This window comes from Herpailurus yagouaroundi, unplaced genomic scaffold (genome assembly GCF_014898765.1).
Source record: "Herpailurus yagouaroundi ecotype Mexico unplaced genomic scaffold, PumYag 182, whole genome shotgun sequence".
Classification (NCBI taxonomy): Eukaryota; Metazoa; Chordata; class Mammalia; order Carnivora; family Felidae; genus Herpailurus; species Herpailurus yagouaroundi.
In genome coordinates, this window is record NW_024412413.1 from 4,613,300 (window position 1) to 4,628,413 (window position 15,114).

The 15,114-nt window shown below is 59.7% G+C and overlaps 1 protein-coding gene across 1 annotated transcript in view; it reads left to right on the forward strand.

Moving 5' to 3' along the window:
* Positions 1 to 11,905: 11,905 nt before the first annotated feature.
* Positions 11,906 to 15,114, forward strand: part of PHF21B (PHD finger protein 21B) — a 116,881-nt gene continuing 113,672 nt past the window's right edge. Inside the window, exons 1-2 of the mRNA XM_040491815.1 lie at positions 11,906 to 11,956; positions 14,002 to 14,128. Of these exons, the coding sequence (XP_040347749.1) occupies positions 11,906 to 11,956; positions 14,002 to 14,128 (178 nt within the window). The remainder of the gene's footprint in view (positions 11,957 to 14,001; positions 14,129 to 15,114) is intronic.

Consider the following 15,114-nt stretch of genomic DNA (forward strand, 5'->3'; position numbering starts at 1 on the left):
GACAGGCTCTGGGGTCCCCTGGGAATTGCTGCGGGGGCCCCGTCTACACCCCTCCGATCCAGCACATGCTCCCCGGGGCCCCTCTCGTACTTACTACGTGCGGGGCCCCAGGATGGAGTCTGGGTCACCGCCAGACGTAGAAAGTGATCCGGATTTGGAGGATCTTTGACTCCTAGACTCAGAAGCCAGAGCCTGTCCTGTCTCCTCCCCACTCGAAAGCCAGTCCCCAGTAGGCCCTTGGGTGCTTTCGAGAACCAGAACCTGCCTTGCGCCTCCCCGCGTCCTCTGATGCCCCAAACGTACTTCTCTCCCAGCACGCCTGGCTGTCCGCCGCCCTGAGGACCCGGGGGGGGGGGGGGGGGCAAGCTGTCACTTTCCCAGCATCCCCGAGCCTACCACGCCCCACCCCATCCTGCCCCGCCCCCACGTCCTCCCTGACGAGCTCCTAAACCCCGTCCTCAATTGCACCTGTGGGCCTTTTCCTCCTTTTGCTCAAAACTGCTCCCCCCATCTTCTCGTATTTCAGGTCTCCACTTAAGTGACACTTCCACGGGGAGCCCCTCCTGATCCCTGGGTGATACCGAGGTCCCAGAGCTGCAGGCACAGGGCCAGAGGCAGGAGCCTGGCCTCCAGGGGTTCACAGCCTGGTGTGGCCAACTGAGCCACGAGTTGGCGATGACCAGGTGGCACGCTGGGAAGGACAGGGAGCCCCTTCCTGGAGGTGGCCCGGCGACATAAACATGGGAGCTGGTGTCTGAAGAATGGCTCTGAGTTGCGCAAACAGGAAAGAGAGCGTTAGAGGCAGAGAGCCCGGGCTGGGCAGACGGCGAGGCAAAGGGGCTCATTTGCGGATCCGATCTCAGTGGCGGGGAGCAGGGGCAGACGACAGAGGGCTGGGGAGGTCTGACGGGACGCGGGATTCCACACCAGTGGTTCACTCAACAAACGACTCTGGAGACCCTCTGATGCCAGGCTCCTGCCCAGGTTAGCTTCCGTTGACAAGGGTCCGAGCAGAGCATAGACAGCAAGCCTCGGGCAGCGGGCAGCACTGTGTCCCCGGGGCCCCACAGAGTCGGGGAGGGGAGGGGAGACAGGCCGGTGCTGGGGACACCTTCCTGGGGGGGGCTCGAGGGTGAGCCAGTGCCCTGAAACCTGGAGAAGGTCCTGCTGGAGACGGGATGCGCTGCACGTGGGGGTTGGGGAGGAGATAGGGCCTTGCCCGCTCCGGGGCTTTGCCTTAAGGGGCCAGGCCGAGGGTGGCAGGTGGAGGGGCAGTTTGGGGGGAGGGGAACAGGACTGCGAGGTGCCTGCTGGGGAGGCCAGAGGAGGCGGCAGGGGGTTGATGGCCATGCGCAGAGCTCGGTTCGGGGCTGCAGGGTGTGAGAGCCAAGGTGAGGTCACGGGCCCGCCAGTCTGGCAGAGAGGAGAGGTGCTGGCAGGGCAGAGGGAGCCCCAACAATGGAGCCGAGCAGGGGGGCCAGGGGGCAGCGGGAACCAGGGAGGCTGGGGCTCCAGAGCCCGGGTGGGGTGGGGGAAAGGATGGGGACCTGGGATCCGGTGGTCCTGAAACATCCTCTTTAATAAAGTGTCTCCCATCGTGTCCCAGTTCCTGGATCTCCCCCGACATCAACCTTCCCGCAGTGCTTTCCTGGACTGGAAGGTTCTCCTGTGGGGTTGGGGGGAGACCAGTAGGTACGAGACGACAGCGTAAGAACTCACGGTACCTGCAGCCAGCACTGCCGTTGCCGGTGGGCTCCTGGACAGCCTCCCGCGGGCAGGTGGTGCAAACACGCTTGTGCCATTTTACAGATGATCAAACTGAGTCATAGGGAAGCTGGGGGACTTTCCCAAAGTCGCACAAGCAGGCACTAGGGGAGGCAGGACCGGAGCACCGAGGAAAGGTCTCCTGGGTCCAGATCTGTTTCCCCAGCACACTTCCCGGAGGAAGCCCTCAGTGAACACACCCCTTCCGACCAGAGGCCGTTGGCCGTGACCTCCGGGCCTCCTTCAGCTAGTGCTGGGAGCTCAGGGTATTGTCACCTCGGGGTGCCCGGGGACAGGTGACACACGGGCTTGAGAATGGAGGCTTCGACAGTGTCAGAGAGCAGTGCTGTCCCGCAGGGGGGAGACTCGGGGACTCTGAACAGGGGGAGGGGGGCACTTGGGAGGAAGAAGCTGGCTCAGCCGGAACATTCACACCTTGGGGTAGAGCACTGTCTTCTCATGGCGTCTCCCCCCCCATCCCCCACCCCCACCCCCCACTTACGGTTTCCCTGTGGTCCTAACCTGCGGGAGTCCTCCAGGATATTTTACCCTTGCAACTGACCCCGCCCTGCACACCCACAAACTCCTCCTTCCTGGGTGAAGAAAAACGGTACTTAATTAAGATTAGATGCGTTTTTGCCGTTCTTTGAAACGTATTTCCCTCTGCAAGCTAATAATCTCCAGCGACCACCCCTTTTTGGGCGCAAACAATTCACTCTGGGGGACAGCGGCGGTGTGAATGGTACCTGATTTACCTTAAATGGCTTTGAACTTTTAAAATGTCCCCCTTTGGGGCACCTGGGTGGCGCAGTCGGTTAAGCGTCCGGCTTCAGCCAGGTCACGATCTCGCGGTCCGTGAGTTCGAGCCCCGCGTCGGGCTCTGGGCTGATGGCTCGGAGCCTGGAGCCTGTTTCCGATTCTGTGTCTCCCTCTCAATCTGCCCCTCCCCCGTTCATGCTCTGTCTCTCTCTGTCCCAAAAATAAATAAAAACGTTGAAAAAAAAATTAAAAAAAAAAATGTCCCCCTTTAACCGTGGAGTTGAAATCGCTCTGAATCCTCATAATGTTGTAATTACAGGTGCCGTTTAGGTAGTGCCAGTGACACACTGGACATTTCACAGCCACCCTCTCTGCTTCCCAGAAAACCTCTGCAAGCCAGGAATTATGACCGCTACTGAAAGAGAGAGAGAGAGAGAGCGAGAGTCCTCATTAGGGAAGTATATCTCAGAGAGGTTAAGTCAACTTAAGCTCACACAGCTGGATTTGACCTAAGATTTGAACCAGGCGTATCTGCCCACGCTTCTGTCATCCCCCGGTGAGGTTCTGATTCAAGGACATCGGAGCTAGAGAAGACCTTAATCTTGTCCCCCACGCCTGTGGCTTCGTAAGTGAGCACACCCACCCTCCGAGGGTAGATGGGGACAGTTGCAGAGTTCTCAGAAGGGGAGGGGTGGCTCCTTTTCCTCCCGAGCTATGCAGGGTGACTGGGGGGATGGGGTGTCTGTGATGGAGGCTGGGGGGTGGGCAGAGGGGAGAGAGGGGTGATGGCCAGCTGGGGTCAGGCTAGACCCAGATGGGCCGGAGACCCGTGCTCTGGGGTGGCAAGGAAAAAGAGTGTGCCTGGAAGGGGGGGACAGATGCTGCCAGGCTCAGGTCAGCAGAAAAGAGCAGGCTGGCCAGGGCCCCCAGCTGTTATTCCAGCAGCTTCCGCCACCATATCACGCCCCTTCCGGAAAACTGCTGGTCTCACTTACCTTGATGTTACCGGTGTTTACAGCTCTTCGAACAGGCGAAATCCATTATAGATGCAGTTCCTGTGCCTGCTGGGTGTCTCAGATCTCTGTGTTCTGCAACTAAATCACCCTTCAGCCAGAGACGACAGGACAGAAGCAGCAGCAGGGAGGAGAGGCAGGGAAAGAAGGCTGTGCAAAGGCCCAGGGGTGAGCGTGAGCTTGGGAAATTTGGGAGACTGCTCGTGTCCGCCATGGCTGGAGTGACGGGTGAGGCTGGGGTGGGGAGGGCGCCAGCTCCCAGAAGCTCTCAGTCCTGGAGCTGATGACTCTCAAGGGAGGGATGGGTTCAAACCAGCTGCCCAGTGGTGAACAAGTTGAAAGGAGGCGAGGCTAGGGGCAGCAAGACGGACGGAGCTGCCAAGGCTTGGGAAGCACTGTGGGTAAGCGGGTAGCCACAGACCCAGGAGGGTCCTGGGGACCGATTGTCTGCGGGGGTTTGAGCCAGCTCAGGGATGGCCCCAGGCTTCTGACCAGCATGGGTGGTGGGCCATTCACCCAGGTCCCAGATGCAGGAGGAGGAGGGGCTCAGGGAGAAGGGAGGATACATTCTGTGTGCTTCACCTGGGGGTTGTCCCCACGGACTGATACCTAGAGAGTTCAGGAGACCGTTCTTTGCCAGAGATAGAGATACGGTAGCAAATGGTCATTTCCTTCACCTAAATGCAGGCAAAACCCTGTCAGCCAAGCAAAACAGCGCCGAAAGCAGTTTTTAAAAGATTAAATAGGGGCGTCTGGGTGGCTCAGTCGGTTCAGCATCCGACTCTTGGTTTCAGCTCAGGTCACGATCTCACGGTTCCCGTGCCGAGAGCACAGAGCCTGCTTGGGAATCTCTCTCCGTCTCTCTCTCTGTCCCTCCCTGGCTTGTGCGCTCTCTCTCTCTCTCAAAAAATAAATATATAAACACATCATAATAAAAAAAAATTTTTTTTTAAAGAAGGCGCTTTCTTTGGTTTGTTTGTTTTAATGAAGGCCCAGCGGGAAGTCTTGACACGAAGGCTCCGTTTCGCTTCCCAGATTGGCAACGCTCCGTGCATATTGTCACACGCACCCAGAGCACGACGGAAGCTTCGCGTTTGGCGCTTTTCTGGACCCTGCCACACCCGCCTCTTCCCGCGACTGCTTTCCCGTGAGGAGGGCAGCTTCCGGTGCGTTCTGTGAGATCGTCTACTGAATGACCAACACTGACGGTGATCTGGGGAGCCCCTGCACCGACGGTTGGTGTCAGAGGTGAGGGCGGTCCCGTGTGGACAATCCCCTCGTACTTTGCAGCTCCTTGGGGTCAGGCTGAGCCGTCTCGGGCAGACTCAGCTACGTCGCGACAGCCACGCGGTGAGCTTCGACTGAGCCAGACGGACTCAGGGAACAGAAGGAGTGTCCACATGGGGCGGCAGCCAGGTCAGTGGTGGGAAGGAGCAGGCAGAGGCAGGAGTCTTGTGTTAGTGGTTGAGCAGTTGGAGGACGAGGGAGCCGGAGCCCCAACTGGGAAACCGGCTCCCACGTTGGCAATCCAGACAGCAGCCGGGGGGGCTCCTCTTGAGAAAGCCCTGGAGGGATGGTCCGAGGCCAGGGAGGGCAACGTGGCCATGGAAGGGTCTCTTCAGTGTGCAAAGGCGGAGCTTGGTGATCAAGAAGCAGGGGGCTGCCTGTATGACCCTGAAAACAAGGGAGAGCCCACACAGCTGGGGCCCGTCCTGACCCCAGATCTGGGGGTTCCCTCGCGAATTAGCCCCTGTGAATGCTGTAACAAATTGTCAAGAATTTAAAACGACACGGGGCGCCTGGGTGGCTCAGTCGGTAAAGCATCTGACTCTTGGTTTCGACTCAGGTCATGATCTCAACAGTTTGTGAGTTTGAGACCTGCTTGGGATTCTCTGTCTCCCTCTCTCTCTGACCCTCCCCTGCTCACATACACACTCTCTCTCTCTCTCTCTCTCTCTCTCTCTCTCTCAAAATAAACAAATAAACTTACAGATTAAAACAACACAAATGTATTGTCTTACAGTTCTGGAGGCCACAGGCCTGAAATAATTTCACTGGGGTTGACAGGGCTGGTTCCTTCCGGAGACTCTCAGGGAGATTCAGTTTCCTTCCCTTTCCAGCTTCCAGTGGCGGCCCGTCTTCCTTGGCTGGGGGCCCCTTCTTCCACCCACAACCTGCATCGTTCCGGTCTCGGCTTCCCTCTTATAAAGACCCTCGTGATGACTTCAGACCCACCTGGGTAATCCAGGATCGTGTCCTTGACTCAATCATGGCTGCAGACTGCCTTCGCCATATTAGGTCACAATCAGATTCTGGGGTTTGGGACGTGGAGGTCTTTGGGGCCACTGTCCAGCCTTCCCCAGTGGAGCCCTTGTTCATGCCTCCCACACTCGTATCTCACACACACACACACACACACACACACACACACACACCCCATCCTCAGAATTCAGTTCAAGCCACCTCCCACAGGAAGCCTCTGCGTATCTCCCCGGTTGAACACTGGACATGTTTCTTGTTTCTTGCTGCTCAGGTCCGCCTTCTGGGTCCCCATCCCACCCGCACGTGCCTGCACCACCCGTGGCCTCCACCCCAATCACCGAGTTCCTTTCTGGCTTCCGTCGATGGGCCCCTCAGCGTATGACCTGTATCCCTCGTGGTTGGATGTCCCATAGCGGGAGCAGGATCACTGGCGGCAGGAGTGTCGTCGTCAAATAAAGGCAAGTCCTGCTCCCGGTGGGGAGGATACCTTTCAAATCCTGCGTCTTAAGAAGTGGGGTGGCACGTGACGAATCCGACCAGGGCACTGACAGACCACAGGGAGTCAGCTCTGGAGCCATCCAGCTCACTGGATGGCGGGACGGGCCACCCCGAGGGCGTGTGAGGCCCCAGGCCAGTGTTCGTCGGGGTCCCTGTCTCTAGAAGCAATGTCATTTAAAGACGCATCACAGGTCCACGGGCCCGTGAGAGGCACGGTGGTTTAGGGGTGAGGATTTAGAGTGATGGTAGGCAAGAGTTGCTAACGTATTTGTCAAGGGGCACACGTGAAGATTCTGGGTGCCCTTCCTTTCTGTCCACATCCAGGAGCCATCCCTGCGTGTCCCTTGTCAACGGCACTGTTCCCGGGTGGTTTCACGTCTCCCACGGCAAGAAAAACGTGGCAACGCTGTTATTACCTACACAGTCACGACTCTTGCACAGACACCATGCAGACCTTCCCCATCCGCAGTCTCCTGGGGCCGTTTCTTTGAGACTAGTCCCAGGGGCGCCTGGGTGGCTCAGTTAGTTGAGCATCTGACTTCGGCTCAGGTCAGGATCTCGCGGTTTGTGAGTTCGAGCCCCACGTCGGGCTCTGAGCTGTCGGCACAGCTGAATGTACTGATCAGGGGCAGGACCGGGTGTTGATTGGAAGGACCTGTGGGTGTGGGGAGGGATGGTCTGGAAAACCCTCCAGAGGACCCTCTGACAGGCGCCGTTGAGCCTGCGGGAGGCATGGGTAAAGCCACCAGCCCCACCGCCCTCAGGTGCCGTAGACCAGAGGCGGCACCTTCTGGAATCTGTTCAGGCAAGAGCCAAGGCATGGCTCCCACACAGCTCAAGCCCAAGGGCGGGCTGTCAGTAGCCCACATGACCCACATGACTGGGAGTCACCTCCAAACCAACGTGTCAGCACCTTCTGTCGGCCCGCAAGAGAAGCACTGGCCGGATGGCACCCCTGTTGTGGTCAGTCCCGGGGAGGGGGGTTGGAAAATGCGGAGGGGAGCGCTCAGAAGGACAGGCCCCCTGACGCAGGGGCCCATCTACCCTAAGGGCCTAAGAATCTAAGGGTGATACTGACTCTGGGCCTCTGTTTCCGCATCTGCCAACTGGGAACAATACCCACCAGCCTGTGTCCGTGCTCAGGTCAACTGGGATTCCGAATGTTGGAGAAGCCCACCAACGCTCAGACATCATCGCAACCGAAGATGTTACTTTGACGGCATTTTCACCTGTACCCGCAAAGGAATGTGGATATCAGTTCTGGAAAATTACTAGGACAACATAGAGTAAAAGACAGACATACAGACGAAAAACCAACCAAACAGCTCTTCCGATGAGCATACACAAGCAGCGGAAAGTGGTCTTTGCTCGGGATTGGACCACCTTTCCTTGTAGCTCTGCCCTGGAGTTTTCGTCGTGGGATGCGGGTAGACTTGTCCACTGATGGAGGAAAGTGATGGGGGATGGTGTGAGCTCTCAGGTGCCCCCGGGGAAGAGGAAGCAGGGGGAAGGGGTGGTGCTGTGGGGAGGAAGGAGGTGCAGCCCTGAGCATTCCCATGGGAATCTGGGGGGCTTGTAGGGGAGTGGGGTTTCTGGAGTTCAGGGGAAGGTGCAGCGTCTTGGTGAATTCCGCAAGGAAGGCCGCAGGAAGGGAAGGGAAGAGACAGGTCTCCAGACAGGTGCATGGGTGTGGCCGGAGGGACCAGCAGAGCATCTCTCAGCACGGTGTCTGCAAGTGTGGCCTCTCAGACTCCCTGAGGGACCTGGGGGCCACCTGACTACCATTGTCTGTGATGGAAAGCCCCAGAGAAGAGCAGGATCATCGAAACACATGAGGGACACCCCAGGGGTCAGCCCGGCTGGTATGGATAAAGGGCAGCACCCCTTTACTGAGCAAATCCCTCACCCACCCTAGGCCGGCCACGCCCAGGCCTGTCCCCACTGACACGAGTCGAGCAGGACCCACAGAAGCAGGGGCGTGGCTGCTGGGCTCACCTACCCGCTAAGCAGTTGAAAAGACATAGATGTCTGGAGCAGGCAGGCTGCGTGGGGACCCAGAAGGGAGTTTCCAAGTGCCTTCCCCCTCTTGGGAGGGGACACCCCACTCCCACCCAAGCCCTTTTGAGCCCATGTCTGGTCAACCAGCTGCATTGAGAGCAGAAGGGGGCTCTTCGGAAGAAGCAGGACAGAGTGGCCCTGGGCCCCACGTCCCTTTGGGTTTAGCCCCATCCTTCGTCCTGGCCTGAGGCTGGCAGAAGGTCTAAGGATCCGCGGGAGACTGGTCCAGGCCATCCTCTCTCTAGGTGACCGTGGGCAATAGAGTCAGAAAATTCCCCAGGGCAGCGTGCTCTGTCCCTACCTGAACTTACGTGTGTCTTGACCGGTGCTGGCGAGAGGAGCTCAGAGGAGGTCCCCACCCTTGCCGTGTCCTAGAGCGGATGCCTCTGCAGATGCTCCCTGTGCTTCCTCAGCCTTCCACTGGTTCCCACAGCCCCGTCCCATGGGGGGAGGGGTGCGTGGACAGGGCCGTTGCCATGCTGTGGACGCGGCTCCGTGGCCCCGGCTGGAAAATCACATCTGCCTTTAGAGGGAGCGCCTGCTGCTGGGACATACCTTGTCAGCACCTTGGAGAGTCCCAGAGAGGGCTGGCCCCACCAGTAACAGCCCCCTAGCTTCATTGTGTACCATTTGCCATTTGCCAACTCCGAACCCCCTTCCACCCGCGGTCGAGGGAGCAGAATGGAAAGGGAGTTGGGAGCCACCAGACACGGGACCCATAGCAAGCAAACCCGACCGAGCCCAGCTCAGGGGAGCAAGGGGACACCCGCGGAAGGGGCCAGAGCCCCAGGTGGGGTAGGGAGGATTCTGAACAGGCTCAGAGTTGTGCGGGAGGGAAGGTGGGGTGGGGATGGCGAGGGAGAGGGTCCCCCCCCAGCCCGCCTGCGCTCACTTTCACCTGCCCTGTGAAACTCAAGGACCACCCCTCCGGGGTGCCGCGCCCTGTGTCGAGGACCCTGCCCTGTGCACGAGCCCAGTGGGGGTCCAGGTGACGGCGTGAGAGCGAATTACGTACCCCGTTGTGGCCCCGGCCGTAACTTTCCTTAACCTCCAGCAAAGACACCTACAAATGTGCTTCACAGTTTCTTGGACACTTGACATACTTTTAGTGAATATTTCATTATAGTTTCTGGCCCAGTCGCTCATTGGCATTATTGCTGCCCCCGGGGAATAAAGGTTCTGACAACAAAAAAACGTCCTTGTAAGATGTTCTTTTTATTAAGAGAGGCGATATTGTCAATGAAGAGTCAAACGCGGGTGCCGTGTGAATTAGGGGGTGATTATTCCCGTCACAAAGAAGCTCTCATTTTAGAGAACAGTTCCCTATGGCATTCCTTTAACTAGCCAGCTTTCCCAATGCATTTTTAATGTGCTTCAGCATATTAAAAATTGTTTACACGCGGCTTTCTCGGGTCTATCCAGTCAGCCCCCGCGTGCGGGCTCCCACCTGGAGGGACTGCACTCCCGCACGAGCGTCACCCAGGGAGGGGGTCACCCGCCTTGCGGTGAGCGAGAGCAGCCTCACTGCAAGATGAAGCCTAAGGACGTGTCCCCACTTCCCCGGGGAGAGTGGGATGTTTTCTCAAAGCAGGGAGATCCCGCCAGCCGGGCAGGAAGCAGAAAGAAGGGGGGTTCCACGGGGAGAGAAAGGGAGTGGGGACCCTCGGAGGAGGCCAGGGATCATTTTGCCTGCGTTGCTGGAGGGACGTGTCAGAAGAGGCTTGGCTGGTGGCGGAGAGCAAGGGCCCTTGTGCCAGTCAGAGGAGCAAGGCCATCGGGGCAGTGGGGGGCAGGGGAGTGTCACCCCCGGAGCCGGGTTCCAGGGAGGTGGCTTGGCCCAGCGGGAAGACGGGTCAGCGCCTTACCGGGAGTTGCCGGCCGGCTGTGAGCGGCTATAATGACCCGACGAGCCGCATGCAGCCTGTCGTTGGGGCAGAGGCACTGGGGGCATCGGGGAGGGCGACAGCTCTGAGAATCACCTCCGGGAGTTAAGAACAGCCAGACATTTCTAACTCAGGCCAAAGCTGGAGCCGAGGGATGGCTGTGGGCGTGAACGTGACCCAGGGGCCCAGCGGGGACACGAGGCCCAGCAGAGAAGGCAGGCCTGGCACAGGTGGGCCTGTCTGTGCTGCTTCTGCTGGAAGTTTCTGGCATGGGGTGGGGTGGGGGTGGAGGGAAGCGAACCGGGAAGGGAAGTGAGGCGCGGAGGCGAACGCGGGACCAGGGAAGCCTGACCACCGGAGGGGGGTGGAGGACGAGTGGGCTGGAGGGTCACACAGACCCAGAGAGGACCGGAGCGGAGCTGAGAGGGAGGCAGGGGGCAGAACGGGAACAGTGAGGCGGGGGACCGGGCGGGGGCCGGAGGAGACGCGGCCTGAGCGTGTCCACGACCAAGGGCCACAGCGGTGCCCCACTGCCTCGTGTCGCGTGGCCCCATAAGAGCACCCCCTCTTTTGAAACTGACAGCCCAGAGTAGCTTGTCCGAGGACATGCACGCGGGGGCTCCCGCCCGCCCTTGTCGCCAACGGCGGTGTCTTCTACCGGCTGCCGAGCCCTGGTTTTCTTGGCCCGGGAGGGATGAGGGAGAACAGGAGGAGGAGGAGCAGACGCACCCTGTGGGATCTCTGCAGCCCGTGTGCTGCCCCAGCGTCACCCTCACGGGCGAGTGCCCGGCTCTTCTGAGACTGGGACTTCAGGGGCGCCTGGGGGGCTCAGTCGGTGAAGTGCCCGACTCTTGGTTTCAGCTCCGGTCACGATCTGGCGGCTCCGTGGGTTCGAGCCCCGCGTCGGGCTCTGCCCTGACAGTGTGGAGCCTGCTTGGGATTCTCTCTCTGCCCCTCTCCTGCTTGCACTCTCTCTGTCTTTCTCAAAATGAATAAATAAACTTTAAAAAATAAAGAAAAAAGACCCTGGGAGCTCAGGCTGCCGGCCCAGGGGCTGTCTCGGCACTCGGTGGAGCTTTCGGGCCACGGGGCTGGGTGGTCACGGCCCGTCCACCCCTGTCAGCCAGCCTTCTTCCCTCTGGATCCCGCAGGAACACGCTTCCTCCGTGAAGCTTCCCTGATAACCCCCCAGACACTGCCCTTTGCACGGGCCCTGGTCTCGGACCCCCTTCGCTCCCCAACTTGCCCTCCAGGGATCCCCGCACCCCCTGCTCTCCTTCCGGACTCAGAGCTCTCCACAGTGGCCAATGTCCTCCTGCCCGACCCCTTCTGCACCACAGGGCCTGGAGGCGGGCTCTGTGCCCCCAAGAGTTGGGTCAGCCCTGAGTAGGGGGAGAGTCGGGGACCAGGTATTGATGGAGGTAACTGAAGCCACCGGAAACACAGTAGGCAAGAGAAAATTTGTCTGGCCAGTGACTTTTCGCGAACCCCCCCTGCCGGACTGAAGCAGGTCGGTTATATGTGACGTGTGCACCTGCTGAGCGCCGATTGGAGAAGGCTCACGGTGCGTTACCTCTGTCTGTGAGACTCCCGATTCGGGGGGTCAAAACCCAGATCATGCCCTGTGGAGTCACGCTCTGTTGTGGTGCTTCGGGGGGACCAGCACCGATGGCGTCCTTGGTCAGCGAGCAAAGCGCCCGAGGGGACATCCCACTAGGGGTGAGGTTGGAAACAACACATAACACCGAGCCCACACGAGGCCTTTTGTCCCCAGATTCCCAGGTTCGAGGGAGCTAAGTTAGAATCCAGGCTTTCCTGTTGCCCAGCTGCTGGACTTTGGGCCAGTCCCTTTATCTCTCGAGGCCTTAGTTTCCCCATCTGAAAGTGGGGGTGACAGCCCCCTCCCAGCCCACCTCTCAGATGATTACGGGGACTCATAGGCAGAATGGGAGCACGAGGAGGATGTGCGTCACACGAGGCAGGTGCTTTCACTGGACCGTGTTTGCCTCATTCCCCTGCAGCCGGGCCACGGGCCACGGGGCCTCTGTCCCCTCCCGGGGGTGCGTTTCTTCCCTGTGTCTGCGTCAGACAATGGAAGCATAACCTGTCATGGTTCTGGAGGCGGAGAGTCCAGAGTGAGGTGTCAGCAGGGCCGTGCTTCCCTTGACATCTCGAGGGGAGAACCTTCCGTGTCTCTTCCAGCTTCTGGTGGCTGCTGGCCGTCCTCGGTGCTCCCGGGCTTGTGGGGGCTCCCTCCAGGCTCCCCTGCCTTGTCTCGTGGCCACCTCACCTCTGCATGTGCCTGTGTCCGGATTTCTTATAAGGATACAGTCACTGGACTGGGCCCACCGTCGTCCAGCATGACCTCACCTGAACTGGACTGCATCTGCAAAGCCTGTGTTGTTGTTGTTTTAAGTTTTTTCTAATGTTTATTAACTTTAGAGAGAGAGAGAGACACAGAATCGGAAGCGGGCTCCGGGCTCCGAGCTGTCAGCACGGAGCCCGATGCAGGGCTCGAACCCATGAACTGTGAGATCGTGACCTCAGCTGAAGTCGGACGCTCAGCCGACTGAGCCCCCCGGGCGCCCCAGAGCCTGTTTCTAAATAAGTTACATTCACAGGCTCTGGGTGGACACACAGGGTTAAGGGACACTAGTCCCGCCAGCGTGGGGGTGAAGCCCCAAAGGCAGGAACTAAATTCCCCCTTCTGCGAGTCCGGTGTGCAAGCAAACCCTGTTGATGACAGAGCCCCCGGGGGTCCCGAGGGCAGGCCCTGTGGAGACGAAGGAAGACCACACGTATGTGACGTCTGTCCCCTTCCCATCTCGGGATCGGGGCAGGAGGGAGAGGGTCGAGGGAAAACAGATCCAAACGGGCCTTGGTCAAAGACAGGTCTCGGGGAGAAACTGTGTCCCCCGTGTCACAAAGAACCTCATTTTAGGGCTGCAAGTCAGCGGGTCAGGACAGTGCACGTTTTATTTCCTGCAGCTGACGCCCTTTCCTCCAGCAGAGCTCGGTGTGACCGGAACCTCCCCTCGGATAGATGCCAGGTGACACACGGTGACATGTCTTCACGTGGGTCAGCAGAACCACATCCGGGTCATCCTGTCATCAGAGACTGCAGGGCTGGGACATGGCTCCCCTCCATCGTCCTGGGGACACTCACAGCGGGTTCTCCTTCTGTTCTCCATTCAAAAGTGAACGAATGTGTGTCTACACTGGGCCAGCCGCTGTGTCCCTGGTCTGCTCCCAAGCTTCATTGTTAGCCATATGGGGAGAGAAACGCTTATCTTTCTTTCTTTCTTTCTTTGGGCGCAGAAAGCCGGTGGTTTGGGTCTAGGAAAGCGAGGCCGGCGTGGCCACGGCCACGGGGAAGCGTGGCGGTGGCCAAGACCCCCGCATTTTGCAGCCGAGGCGTCTGAATCCAAGGCAAGGAGCGCGTCTGGTGTCATTCAGCAGGGCGGGTGCAGCACAGGAGAGGGACGCCGGAGCCCAGGTCAGTCCCGCGTGTCCCCAGCCGCGTCCCATGGGGCAAGGCGTGCATGGCCTTGCGGTGGTGGGGGGTGGACGCGGTCTCCCCACACCTCTCCCCTGCTGGGGCCTCGGCGAATGCTTGCACCCTGGCTCACCCACAAGGAGCACGGGGACTGGTCGGCTAGAGGCAACGCAGCGAGAGAAGACGGACAGACCAGATGCGAGCGTTTGTTCCCACGGGAGACGGGTGTCCCTGGCAAACTGGGGCGTCCTCTTCTGCTTCCACACAGCGGCAGGTCAAGGAGACCCAGGGTGAGCTGCCCGCAGGTCGCGGGTATGACACCACGGAAAAGAGCCCGGAAGCGTTGCCCAAGGTCAGCGCTATCGGAGGGCCGGGGAAGCGGGGGTGGCGAACCTGTCAGTGTTCTTGCAGGAACCTCAGACTCGGCTTCGCTGCACCGAGAGTGCAGAAGGGCCTGGTGGCTTGAAACGTGACCGCCATTCGGGGGAACTCGCAGACTGAACAGGAGAACCGACTTTTCAGAACGAAGGTGTCTTTTCTTCTTTGGGCCAAGCAGACGGAGCGCTGGCTTGGGGGCTTGGCAAAGGGCGCTCCCGGCCCTGTTCCTGTTCCTGGGTGGTCCTGGGCAGGTGGGAGGCTCCACCCCGCCCCCCCCCACCCCCCCCCAGGCCGGGTGAGGGCCACACAGCCTGCTGGCGAGAGATCTGAGATCCGAGGTCCACCAGGGGTCGGTGACGATAAGGGCCTTTCCAAATGCCAGCGAGCGCAGAGCCCTTTCCGGGGCAGGGGTGCAGGGAGGCCTGGCCCCTGGCCGCCCTGAGCTGACCTGACCCCGGCTCGTCGAGGTACTCACCCCACTCGGGGCGTCGGGAAGTGAATTCGGCGCCGGCTCGGAGCTTTGACCTTCCGTGGGGTTCAGCAGCCCCGTCCCCACAAGGAAAACAGAGGCAACGCTTCTTTGGGTCTGTCTTACATACCAGACCCACCGCCCATTTGATCTTGTCGTGCTGGACTGTTGAGACTCAAAAGGTTAGGTCGCCTGCCCAGCCTCACCCACCTTATGGCAGGGAGGGCCGGTGTGTGACCCAGTCCATGTGCGTCCGCGGGCGGGGGAGGGGGCGGGAGTGGGGTCAGGAGAGGCCAGCCCCCCGCCCCCAGCCCCACAGTCAGCTCACTCTGAGAAAGCTCCAGCATCCCAGCGTCTCGGTGCCCTTGGGGGAAAGAAGGGACAGAAAATCCCAGATACCCTCCCCCCGCCCCCACACACACCTCACAGAAGTACTGAGCCCTTCTAGAAAAGATAAGGCTGCTGCCGTCTCAGGATGTCTTGACCTCCAAGACGCTTTTCATTTCAGCCCTCGCGACAGTTTGGGGGGGGGGG